We start from the raw sequence: 13,730 nt of genomic DNA, 5'->3' as shown, positions 1-13,730 counted from the left end.
CCTTTCACGGACAAGTGCTCTCACAACTGAGAGGTGTGCCCCAGGCTAGCGTAATAGGTCCTCTGCATTTTACGATTTACATAAAACTCACAACCCGTCCTCACAGCTTCCATTCTGCCAGTACCTCATCTGTTATCTTCCAAACTTCACAGAAGCTCTTCTGCGAACTCCTGGAAGAAAAGATATTGCGGAGACGTGGCTTAGCCACAGCCTGGGGGATGTTTCCAGAATGAGATATTCACACTGAAATGGAGTGTGTGCTAATGCGAAACTCCCTGGAAGATTAAAACTGTATGCTTTGGTAGCTCAGTTGGTAGATCACCTGTCTGCGAAAGGTAAAGGTCTCGAATTTGAGTCTCGGTCTGGCACATAGTTTTAATCTCCCACGAAGTTTCATATCACCACACACTCCGCTGTAAAGCGAAAATCTCATTCTAGAAATATCATGCATAATTTCATACAGTAATGGTTTATGTAATAATGTTCTTGGATAACTCATCTTTAAGGAAAAAAAGTCTTCATTGCCCAAAATAAGTGCTGTAGGAATAATATTTGGTGCTCACCCATGATCATCTTGTAGGCATCGGTTTAACGTGTTGGGCATTCAGACTATTGCTTCACAGTATATTTAAACCTCATGAAGTTTGTTGTAAATAACCCACTACAATTCATAAGGGACGCTAAGCTACATAATTATATTATCAGAAAGTAAAATGACAGTCATTACTCCATATTAAGATTATCTTTAGCACAAAGAGGGGTGCACAATGCTGCACCAAAAATCTTTTATCACTTATCCAGTGATATAAAATGTCTAACAGACAGAAAAGTAAAATTTGATAACAAACTGCGAAAGTTTCTCCTTGACAAAACCTTATGATCTGTATAAGAATTTTTATTACTGTAGTGTGAAAAGATGGTGGGTAGGAATTACTAACTGGTATATCTTCTTACTTTTGGAAAAAAGAGAAAGCTTAGAATGGTCAGAACGTAACTATGTACGAATTAATTCGTGATGTGAATGTATAATGACTCATTGCACATCATTATGATCTATTGTGCAAAATGGTCCATGGAACATGTAATCCACTAACTAACAGTTGTTATATCCTCTACTTCTCTTGAAATATCAAATTAACTCAGTCTCTTCTTCAGTCCTCCTATAGGCTTTTCTTCATTCTGGAAACATCTCCACTCACTTCAAGTAATTTTTATATATGTGTAATGTTCAACTAAAAGCTCACCAACACGTTCCACCATGACGCCATTACTCAGTCTCCAAAACAGTCCTTGATTACGTCTGCAATTACCCCAAAACCACTTCACTTTAACTTCTTCTCATTACACTGCTCCCTCTTCTCCACGCATCACACTACAGACTTTGTCTCAAGAAACTTCTCCTTTCCTCCTTACTCTTCCTACCTTAGAGTACTTTCATCTCTCTCACATTCTTGTTGCTCTAGACTGTCTTCTCTTTCACTGCAAACATAGATGATAGTTATAACGTTCTGGGCATAGTGGTTCAAATCACAAAATTTACATGAATATTACACAAACCTCAACAAAAGTAATGTATTTCCAAATAAGGTGTCATACATGCAAATATACAGACTTTGCACTTGGCATTAATAAAACTCAGTTATAGAACATGAAATGACATAAAATTGAGAACACAAACAATTAACAAAATATTATTGAACTGAAACATATTATTTACATTGGACAGAAATCTCTGTCACATCTGTCCCTGAAACTTTCGTAAAGTTCAAATAGCTTTATGAAAGTTTCTGGCAGTTACTGTCATTAATTAGATTAGTATTATATATTTGACAATTTAAAACAACTTCAATTATTCTTAATTCATATCCCCACTCATACCTCGTTCATTTATAAGCAAGGTGTGACATTGTCTCGCTTCGCCTGTTAGCATCAGCTGGTGACAAGCACATGGCTGACACTACGTCTTTCATTCATTCACACCTTGTCACTGCACTTGATACTTTCTCACAATGGACAAACCACTCCTTTAGGCAACAAAGGTACTGTCTGGCACATTCTACCATCTGTAGTGGATTGTAAATTAGCAGTGCCAGCTCCAATCTGTCTGAACACATCTCTCTTTGTGATTTTGAATCATTTCACGAACATACATAGAATAAACAAAGAAAATACTATTGCAAATAATGTCTTCTAAGCTTGCTTTGTTAATAAATCTCCTGTAAATGCACCCACTTATTGGCCTCTTTCACTTATTAGTATCACCTGTTTAATAAGTACCTTCATAAATCGTTGCTTCGTTAGAAATACTAGTATTTTGTCTTGACAGGAAGCATTTTCTCAGTACCTTCACCTTCTTCTTCTTCTTCTTCCATCTTGTCAGTAACACTCCTTTCCGCATTATGAAATAAATCCGGCTGCAGTCACTGACTAACTCAGACTGCTCTACTTGCGTGATGTCTTGCCTCTTCAGATGCATATACTTGCTAACTAAATTTTCTGCTGTTGCTAATCTCTTCAGTTTCTCATCGCTTGCTTCCCTCGGCTCTCATTGCACCTTCTCCTCTTCGTCTTCTTTCTTTTCTTCAGACCCTTCATTTTCTTTCTTCTCTTCTTTCTCTTTAGTGCTATCTTCCTCTACCTCAAGACTATCTCCTCCTCTTCCACGTTCTTCATCCTCTAATTTATGTGTAGTCACATAGCCTACTTACTATCTACTGCATCCTCTTCGTTTTTCGTACTGACATTTCTGCTTTCAACCAACAACAACAGCAATATTACTATCACCTCACCTTCTACCTTCTACAACACTATTTTCCTCTTCTCTGTTACAGATTCCTCTTTCTCCTCTCCTGCACTTCTGCTTTTCATGATTTACTTCTGTCTTCAGCCTCTGTCTTCTGCACTGTCTTTTAGCCTGTTTGCATTGCCAATATGCGCTCTGTTATCGGAAGAAATGGTCCATATAATTTAGCTCTTATCTTTTCTTTGTCTCTTCTTCAATTGTTATTCTACTTCCACCAGTTACGAAGACAGTTCCTTAAGTACGTGAGTTCTTTCTTCTTCTCTTGTTTCTTCTCTTCTCTTTCCATCATTACATTCTATTCCTTCCCCAAAAATCTTTTTCTTCCTATTACCTATATGTCTCTCTCTTGTTTTTCCACCTCTGGGGTTTTCTAAACAACTGGTATTTAATGATTCCCCATTTCCCCGGTTGACAAGTGTTTCTGCAGCAGATAACTTCTATTCAACTTATCTCCCGCCCTACATTACCGCTTGTGACGTCACTCCTGTCAGTGTATCTTCCAAGTTACTAAGAGTTCGCTTGACACACTTAATCACTGCGTGTAACGTCACTTGTGTTTTTATTTTTAATGCTCATCCTGCTGCGCTGATTGGTGTATATGATTCCTTGAAACTTGCCAAGCAACTTTCACAGTAGTATCTAATGTTGATTTCTTGCTAACTAGCAGTTACTGCCTCATCTTCTCAGCATGTTTAGAGCTCCTGGTCCTGACTATTGTCTCGCATTTGTGTAGATATGCTGATAATTCCATCTCCTGTTATCGTCCTCTTCCAATCTTCTGTTATTCCTCTTCTTGTTTGGTCTTGTATCATCACCAACTATAAATCATGCATGTCCATCGTAGTTTGCACATAGTCCAAAATCTTTACTTCATTGCTTAAAAACAAATCCATGCTCACTAACTTGTTAAGCATCCTCTGACACTAGGCTGATATACTGCCCCCCCCCCCCACCCCGCAAAAAAAATAAAAATAATAACTGAAGCTCCAGATAAAGCCTCTCGCTACATTTTCCTGGATTTCACGTGATCAAACTTTCCGAGTAAACTTGTGGATAAACTCCCTGAATATTTCACATTGATCCTGTGCTTTCTATGCCCAATGCTGGTTGTCTTTCTTCATGAGACTACAGGCTGCCTGTATTTGACTTACTTCACTCCAATGTACCAGTATGTTCTTTCATAGGCCCTGCATGAAATCCGTAGAATGGACAGATCCTATTTTTAAATTCCAGATAACTGAATTTTGCCTTTTCACAACGCCAATCGTATTTTTCGTGCGGTACCGTCAACAATATGCAACCTTCTTGTGTTTGTGGAATCATCACATTTATTTCTTGTTCCACTGCCATGGTACATTCTAGTAGAGTTTCTACTTTGTTTCTCCCTACCTGCTTAAGCTGTTCAGATATCTTTGAATCCACTTGATTGCTGACGCTTGAGCTTTTTCTTTCAGCAACCTGTTCAGATTCTTCTTTTGTAGCTCTGATGTTACCTTCTGCTTCCCGCCACCGATTTTTCAGCTCATGTTTCGGTCTTACTGCAACTTCAGCAATAGTTAACTCCAAATTAGCCAAACCTGATATGATTTTACTATCGAGTTTGCTTTGGTCTGTTCGCATTTAATTTGGCTTCAGTCACTTCTATTTTCTTTTCTAATTTGCTTTACATAGTTTTTCTAATTTTCTTTGACCATTTTCCATTTTTCACTTCGATTTCTAATCGATCTAAAGCATTAAGTACCAGTCACCTAGACATACTATTGGTGTTCATTTCTCCCAGAGGCCCCACTGCTATTGCCGCATTTGTTTTCTGATTCAGTTCTTCCACTTGGCCCTGTTTCTCCTTGAACAACTGTACCTCTAGTCAGATTGTTGAATTGACGTGAACTACCGTGTCTACACAAGACACAATGTGAGTGGACATAACTTTTGCAACATGTGTGTGAAGTGTACATGTTCATCAGCAATGTCTACCCGTAACATCAGACTGTTACAACCGGTTCACATCATCACGTTTTAGGAAGTAATGTCGAATGGAGGTGCTGCATGTTGGACTATTGTTTATATCGTTGTAGACGACGTCACACTGTGGATTACGACATATTCTACTCGAATTATGTACATCACCACTTCAGATTACAAAACTAAGTGATGTGGTATTGAAAAAAGTCTCGTCAGTCTCCACTCAGATAAATTCAGATCCAACTATGTACACAGTGTATAACTGCTTATTGTCCACAACGAACATGCTTACCATTTCTCTGTCTTTTGCTACCTTTTCCTCCTCCTCTTCTATTCTTATTCCCTTCTCACGACTGCCAAAGTATCAAAATCTAAGTTCAACGGTGTTTCTTTCAAATTTGAGTGCCATGTGGCCGTTTGTAAGAGCAAATTTTGAGATTTACGTTCATTGTACCTCCTTTAACGTATAGATATTACATAATAAAGCATTTCAATATCTTGTAAGATCTTTCTCATAAATTTATTTTTCATTTTCATCTGATTGTTCAGATCAGACTTGAAGAATGTCTTTTTCGTTTACAGGGTGGCATAATACCAGCTATACAGACGATGGTTTGCAGATGGGCACCAGATCACGAAAGGAGCTTGTTTTCCATTATTTTTCTCGGTAAGCGTCAACAAAATGTAATTCTCTGCAAACATGTGACTAGTGTGTCTACAGGCCTTTGGACCACAGTTTATAAGCGTAGTGCCATAATATCCTAAGCAGCGTTTGCGTGACATCACACACACCGGTTGCCTACAGGCAGAGGCGAGCGTGGCATTAGGGATGGGAATAGGCGCCTGAACGCGCGCGCACACACATATATAAATATATAGCAATTTGTAACTCCTTCTTAAGCGTTGCCTCTTTCTCGGAAGTGGGAAATTAGAAAGCTCCTGAGCTAAAACACATGCACACAAACACACTTTTTCCCCTCCCAATCACAGTCGCACAATTTTACGTATGATGAACCCCAGTTTTAGTCATCGTGTTCTCTGTAGCCCTCATTTGGTGACAAAACTCGACTGAAGATCGTCTTTGTACCCATTCCGTACAAGGTACAATGCGCTCTCAAATTAAATGCCACAATGTTATTTCCATATCTAAACAGTCTATATTATTTATAAATATGAAAATTACTTCTGGTTATTTATTAGCACTACTGGTGTAACAATAGTTATGCTCACATGATGGAAGACAAAATGTATCCTCAAATAATGTGCGACAATGATTTTCCCATATCTAAATTTCCTGTATTATTGTTTTACAAAAGAATATGTGATTCACTTTATTCTTACTACTGGTGTTACTTACGGGTTGAGTTACATCTGAAGCCTAAAACCTGAATTCCGTTCTTTATACCCAGTTGATACAAGGCACAATGGAACCTCAAATTAAGTGTCACATTGTTCTTTCCATATCACACACACAGAGACACACTGCCACTCATAATCGCCAAGACAGATTATAGGGGAAAGGATTGGGTCAACAGGTGAAAGCCTTTCTTCTACTGTGAGTCTCAGGAGTAGTTGTATCTTTGGACAAGGTTCCACACAGAGGAAAGTTTGATATCTGACTATAGATGAAAATTCTATTTTTACATCATAGGTAAAATAGCACTATAAAATAAACAAAAGTTGTTTGTATTACTTATCACAATATCTAAAGATATGTTTTATATTGGTACAAAATTAATGCTCACTTTATTTGCACTACTGGCGTGATTTACACGTTAATCTACACTTGGCACCAAAAACTTGGCCGTGATTCGAACCTTGTACCAACATGGTGCAAAGTGCAAAGGCTTGCTGTACTACACGGCTATGAACCTCAGAAGCAGTAATATCTTTAGAGAAGTATAATATTACTGATATTGACAAAAAATATTATAAAACTTTTTAATCACTGCTGCTGATGGAAAAGCTCCTAAAATGGTAGAATGGAGCATAGAAAATTTTCACTTGTTAATAATGAAGTTAACACAGAGCATAGATTTAAGTTTCAGGAAGTCGTTTCTTAAAGTATATGTATGGACTGTAGCCATGTATGGAAGTGAAACGGGGAAGATAAATAGTTTGGACAAGAAGAGAATATAAGCTTTCGAAATGTGGTGTTACAGAATAATGCTGAAGATTAGATGGGTAGATCACATAACTAATGAGGAGGTATTGAACACAATTGGGGAGAAGAGGAATTTGTGGCACAACTTGACTAGAAGAAGGGATCGGTTGGTAGGACATGTTCTGAGGCATCAGGGGATCTCCAATTTAGTATTGGAGGACAGCGTGTAGGGTAAAAACCGTAGAGCGAGGCCAAGAGATTAATACACTGAGCAGATTGCGGTAGGTACTGGAAGATGAAGAGGCGGCTTGCACAGGATAGAGTAGCATGGAGAGCTGCACCAAACCAGTCTCAGGACTGAGGACCACAACAACAACAACAATAATGAAGTTGCATTCCGCTATCCAGCATCAGATTCCCACAGACCGACGAGAACGTTGACCGACGGCATTGTTTAGACTTTAGAGGCCAGTGACAGATCTCAGAATTATGCAGTTTGCGTAATTACGTTGCCCGGATACTGATACAAAAGATCGGTAAAAGAGATCTCGGGGACGCTGAATAAAAGTTTGATAAAGTAATTGCCAACTGAACACAAGTGGTGTTCAATTGTGGCCACCATACAATTCGTCGGCGACTCTCCATCGCTGCAGCTTGAAAAAGTTCTAAAATACAACATAATAAATTGAGATGCGACATTAATGGAAGTGGAAAGTCGGTTTCTTGATTCAAACGTGGCACTTATAATTATTTAACCAAAAGTTGCAGACACGGGAGCGACACATACATTTTATGATACAGCTGTCGAAAACAAACGAGAGAGAGAGAGATCACAGCTCCTACTTTTATTAGTCCAAAACAAATTGCTGCGACAGCCTTCGACTTGCTTTATAGAGCATTCTTTTTAAATTAAGTTTCAATGTACAAACATTTCTCTGTAACATTCTTTATCAGAACAGCACAAAAATACATCCCCTATATTAAATCATGACCTTTTCTCCTCACTTTACAGATTTCTTTACACAGGAAAAAATTATTCTTAATGTCATTTAGCATTACTAAAAGGTTTGGAGCACATTTTATTAATTATTCACAAAGTATCATTTCAGAAGATTCTCTACTGAGGAATATTCAATCTCTGGCCGTGAACGAAAACTGGATCCTTGCACCAAAAGTAAAATAGAGTTTAAAAGAAAGGAAGAATTGTTTGCATTGCCTATCAAAACACTTAAAGATATGTTGTTTAACTAACACGTTTCGTATTGTTTACTAGTTAGATAGACGATATCTAGGCTTAAATTTTCCTACTTATCAAGCTTAAAAATCTGATCAAACACACTTGATAACGTAAATTCTCTGAAAGCAAAGTAGTTACTAATTCATTCTCCTGTCATTGTATCTCCAAATCGGTACAGAAACAACAACAACCGCACATAAGACCCTTGTGTCGTTTTTGTTTACATACAGCCAATCTCGCGTCCTTGTCAAATTTAAATCATTCTTTATACTTAATTATTCTTTACAAACTGACCTTGAGTGAGAAATGTGGGAGCTGTTATGGGTAGCGAGTAGAGGGATTTGTTGCCAGTCTTGTAGGAAATATTTTCACTGGGGGAAGGGGGGGATGCAGTGGGGAGAATGTTGGGAGAACAGAAGAGGTTCTCTCCTGAAACTGCAGAATATGCAGTAGGAATATTTTGATTAGGGAACAGGAAAGAAAAATCTGTGCCCTTCAGGCACAGTTGGAGGAAGCAAGGAAGGAACTGATAATGATCAAGGGAGATAGGGGGAGTAGGGTGGTTGGGAACTGGCAGCTGGTAGGATGATAGGAAGAAAGAGAACCTGATCTGACAGTTTTATCATCAACATCAGAAACAGTTATCTACCACTACCAGAGTTAAGTGGAGAAGAGCCTAGGGTAGAATGATGAGCAGGAAATGTGCAACACACTTCAACTGAGGCCAAGAAGCCGAGGAATGTACAAAGTGTTAGGAAGAAGAAAGTTCTGCTGCTAGGTAGTAGCCATGTAGCCATGGGTGAGGTGTGGGCCATCAGTTACAGGAAAGTTTAGGGGCAGCGTACCAGGCCACCAGTATCTTCAAGCCAAATGCAGGGCTAAGTCATGTGATAGAGGACTTAGGGTCTTTATGTAAGGATTTTACAAAAGAGGTCCATGTAGTGATAGTGGGTGGGATGGGAAACGATTTGGACAGGGATGGGGCATATGACATAGGTGGTGACCTGGACAAAATAGCTTCCCTGACTCATGGCACCAACGTAGACTTTGTTGAGCTGTTCCAGCATCATAATCGACCACACCTTGACGGAGCTGTGAGGCGAATCAATGTGGAGTTAGGGATGGCTCTGAGGATAGCCAGCTTTCTCATGTTTCTCTGGTGCCCATCAGGACTATCAACACAGGGGGTTTCACTAGGCATGGCCTACACCTAAACAGGACTCAGAAGGGAAGATTCACGAAAATATAGGGGGGGGGGGGAGGGAATCTCGGGCCCACATGGTCAAATACCTGTTGTCATGGGTAGGAAAAGTAAGTCTTTTTAGGATATATCGAGACAACAGGTTCCCCTGCCTAAAGGATATCTCCAGCAGTTTAAAAAATATTGAAACAATCACTCACAAGACAGATTTTAACACTCCAAATATCATGCATACCAGATATCACAAATAAAAACAAACCTCTGGAAAGAGTAACATGGGGCATTTCAGAGACTTAACAATCCTTCACAAAAAAATGCAATCAATAAGAAATAAAATACAGCTACTGGAAGTTGAGCTCCAATCGTTGAAGTGGACAGTAGTTTGTGTTGCTGAGTGCTAGTGTAGAGAGACAGAAATTCAATACATAGTATTATCATTGTATGAAAGGGCAAACTCTAACTGCAGAACTGCTTCAACAGGTGGAGGATCATGCGTTTATATCAGAAAAGTAACACAGTTCAGATCAAGACATGACCTCAGTACAGAAATTGAAGACAAACGCTTTGAAATATCAGCCATTGAATTAAGAGGGCTTGATATCACCAAGAAAATAATCATTTTGTGTTTGTATGGATCTCCCAGTGGTAGTATGGACACTTTTTTCAATAAATTAACAGAAGTTCTGGATAAAGTCTCAAGCACAAAGGTCAACATAATTTTGTGTGGGGACATAAACATCAACTCTAATATCATACATGAATCCAGCAGCACCCTCATAAATACCCTTCAAAGTTTTGGCAAGACCCTATTGGTCAATAGTGCAACAAGGGTTACTACAATGACTGCATCAGTAATTGACGATGTGACCACAAATATGGACATGGAAAAATGTGATGCAGACTATCAGACCATCTCTGTCAAATAACAACAGTAAAATCAGGCATCGAATCATTTTCAAAACTACAAGCCTAAAAAGACACATATCAGAAATAAAAAAAAAGATTCTTCAAAAGACCTAGTAAAACAAAGCTAGGATGTAGTGTATAAGGAAACCAAGGTGAATATGAAGTTCTCCACATTATTTAAATTGAAATTTGAAAAGGCATTTCCAAAAGTATACATGTCTGTATCAACTTCTCACAAAAACAGACGGATAACAGCAGGTATTAAGAAGTCCTCCCAAACACTTAAATATCTGAGTTCCATGAAAAAGAATCGCAATGATCCATAATTCTTAAATTTCTATCACAGATACAAAAAGATCTATAGAAAAGTCATTTAATGACAAAATAACATATAATGCAGAGAATAAAAGTGAAGCAATCTGGGACATTATAAAAAAGGAAATGGGGAGAGGCAAACAACTGCAGAATAACATGCTGCTAATGTAGGGGGATAATGTAATAAATGATCCACAACACTTAGCAAACTATTTAAACGAGCATTTTTCAACCATTGCAGAGAAGATACAGCAAAAATTCCCCAAAACAATTACAACACCTGTAAATAATGTTGCACTAAATACAATGTTGTTACTTCCAACCACAGAGAATGAAGTCAATAAAACTATTCCAAAACTAAAACATAAGAAGTCAGTAGTCGTAGATGAAGTACCAATGTGCTCACTGATACAATGCATAGAGATTATACAAGGCCCAATAACAAATATAATAAATGAATCCTTCACATCAGGGACATTTCCAGAGCAGTTAAAACAGGCAAGAGTTGTATCTTTGCTTAAGAAAGGTAATGCAGAAGACATAGATAATTACTGGCCCATGCCCATGCTGTCACCATTCTCAAAAATAATAGAAGCAATTATGAAAGATTAATGAATTACCTGAATACATACAATCTTTGAAGCGAATCAGTTTGATTTCCAAAGTGGCAAAAATACGTAGTCAGCCATAGTAGAATACACAAAAGGTGTACTTGATGCTCTTGACAAAGATGAGTGTGGCACAGGCATATTTTTGGATCCTTCTAAGGCCTCTGATACAGTCGACCACAAGATTCTATTAAATAAATTAGAAGCATTGGGGATAAGAGGGGTCGCTGATGACTGGTTTCGATCATACCTAGCAGATAGGGTACAAAGAGTAGAGATACATATACTTCAAATAGATCCAAATGTTTAGTAAAACACTTATCAGAACCAAAATACATAAACACTCTGCCGTCCGGCGACACCACAGTGATACTGTGCGCGAAATAGCAGTCAACAGCCGCCGACACCACATTGGTGTCGTGAACATAGTATCGAGCAGTGGCCGGCGACTGTACTTTAGTATCTTTTGCATTCTGTTGGTGTTTTATTTAGGTAACAATAAGTTACACATGTCGACAAGTTTTTTTATTTTTATAAGTACTTGTGCCCTTTCATCATGGCAGATGAAAGAGACAATACGATTATTTATGATGAAGGTGCAGAGCAAAACTTGGAGGTTGCCACTACATCATATATGTCTCATCGTGATCCGGTTCACAGACTTTCTAGTCACGTAAACAGCACCAAGTAATAGGACTACGTATTTCCTAAACGAATAAATGAAAACGAAGAAACTGCTATGTATGTTCCAAAATCAAAATCAAAAATCTTGTGGAGTTGAGTTACATCTTGGAGTCTGTTTTGCTGCATATCATATGAAAGAGAAATACTAAGTACCAAAGACAACGGAAATAAACAAATATATGAAACAAACAAATTTTGTATTTATTTACATACGTAAATCTTCGAAATTTCATGAAAGTGGGGGAACAGGGGTGAGAACTTATGAGAACTAACGATGAGATTAGTAAAACGTTACAATTTATAATCTCCCGATGATGTCAAGAACAGTCAGAGACAAGCCAAGTAATCCGAATTAGCGCTGCCGGCGCCAAGCGGATAAATTTTTACGTGACGTGCAGAAGGCAAAAATCTTAATGTAGGGGTTCTACAAGGTAGCATATTAGGACCAATACTATTCCTGATGTACATCAATGACTTTCCTGGTAGCGTTACTCATGGTGAACAATTTCTCTTCGCTGATGACAGCAATATTATAGTCACCGAGAAAAGCAGAGAACTCCTTGCAGAGAAAGCAAATGAAGCTCTCAAGGAAGTGACATTGAACATAAAGAAAACTAATGCCATGAATTTTAGTTTGAAGAGGGAAAATGACAATGTTAAATTAAATGTAGATGGCACCTCTATATACTGTGTAACAAATTCAAAATTTCTAGGAATGAATATTGAGTCTCAGTTGAAGTGATGTGAACACCCAGCGAACATACAGTTTTCAAAGTCCAGGAAGGAGCCATAAAAATAATAACCAAAAATAGCAGTTGAGACCATTATAAATACCTGTTCTGAACACTGGGATTTTAACTGCTTCATATGAATACATTTACCACTAAGCTGTACACATCAAAAATAACATTGGTAATTACAGCACAAACGGCTCTGTCCATGACCATGGAGCAAGAGCTGTCTCAACTTACATTTACCAAGAAAAATAGACCTAAAACTCAAAACAGATTTTCTACCAAGGAATAAAATTGTACAATAAATTACCAAAAGAGATTAATCAAATTGCAAAAATACACTTATTTAACAAGGCAGCTAAAATACCTGTAATGTAATATATTTTATACATCGAAGGATTACTTAGACAAAACAGAATAGGGGTTTGGTTAAGAGAGATATACAAATAAATAATAATAATAATGATTACAAAACATTCAACATTCCACATAACACTTTCACAATTTTTCCTTCTTTTTTCCTTTTCTTGAAAAACGTACCCCTCAAGCTACACATAGCACAATACTAACACCTCTTCCTCTTTCTGAGCTCAACATCCCACTCATTATAGAGGGATGCTGACTCAGTTTTTCAGGATAGCAAATAGGAAGTTGCGGTGCAGAAAATGGCCCAGAGATCACAGTGTGTGTGTTTGTGTGAAGTGTTATGAAATACTGCATATATAGTGTGTGCAGTGACTGGTAGTGAGATATGGGTAAACAGTGTGGCATTAAATTATTTATTATGTTTTTTGTAAAAAAAAGTATTGTATACTGGGAGCAAATGTTCAAAAGTTCAAAAAATGTTTGAATGTGTGTGAATTCCTATGGGACCAAACTGTTGAGGTCATCGGTCCCTAGACTTACACACAACTTAAACTAACTGATGATGCTAAGAAAAACACACACACCCATGCCCAAGGGAGAACTCGAACCTCCGGCAGGAGGGACCGAGCAATCAGTGACATGGTGCCTCTAACAGCGCATCCACTCCGTGCGGCCTGGAGCAAATCTAATGATTGTCTCTAACTAGAAGACTGTAAATGCATGTGTATACGAATAAGCTTATTTTAAATTGGTCTAAACTTGTAAATACTTTGACATGTCCTATATCCTTGTAAAAAGAGATCTATGGAT

General features: G+C 38.0%; 1 protein-coding gene across 1 annotated transcript in view; it reads left to right on the top strand.

Moving 5' to 3' along the window:
* LOC124607213 (sialin-like) overlaps positions 1-13,730 on the top strand; it is a 123,004-nt gene that overhangs the window by 37,588 nt on the left and 71,686 nt on the right. The window contains exon 4 of the mRNA XM_047139483.1: positions 5,348-5,432. Within this exon, the coding sequence (XP_046995439.1) occupies positions 5,348-5,432 (85 nt within the window). The remainder of the gene's footprint in view (positions 1-5,347; positions 5,433-13,730) is intronic.

This window comes from Schistocerca americana, chromosome 3 (assembly GCF_021461395.2).
Source record: "Schistocerca americana isolate TAMUIC-IGC-003095 chromosome 3, iqSchAmer2.1, whole genome shotgun sequence".
In the NCBI taxonomy this organism is placed as follows: domain Eukaryota; kingdom Metazoa; phylum Arthropoda; class Insecta; order Orthoptera; family Acrididae; genus Schistocerca; species Schistocerca americana.
Note: the sequence above shows the minus strand (reverse complement) of the source record. Positions and strands in the feature narration are given on the sequence as shown.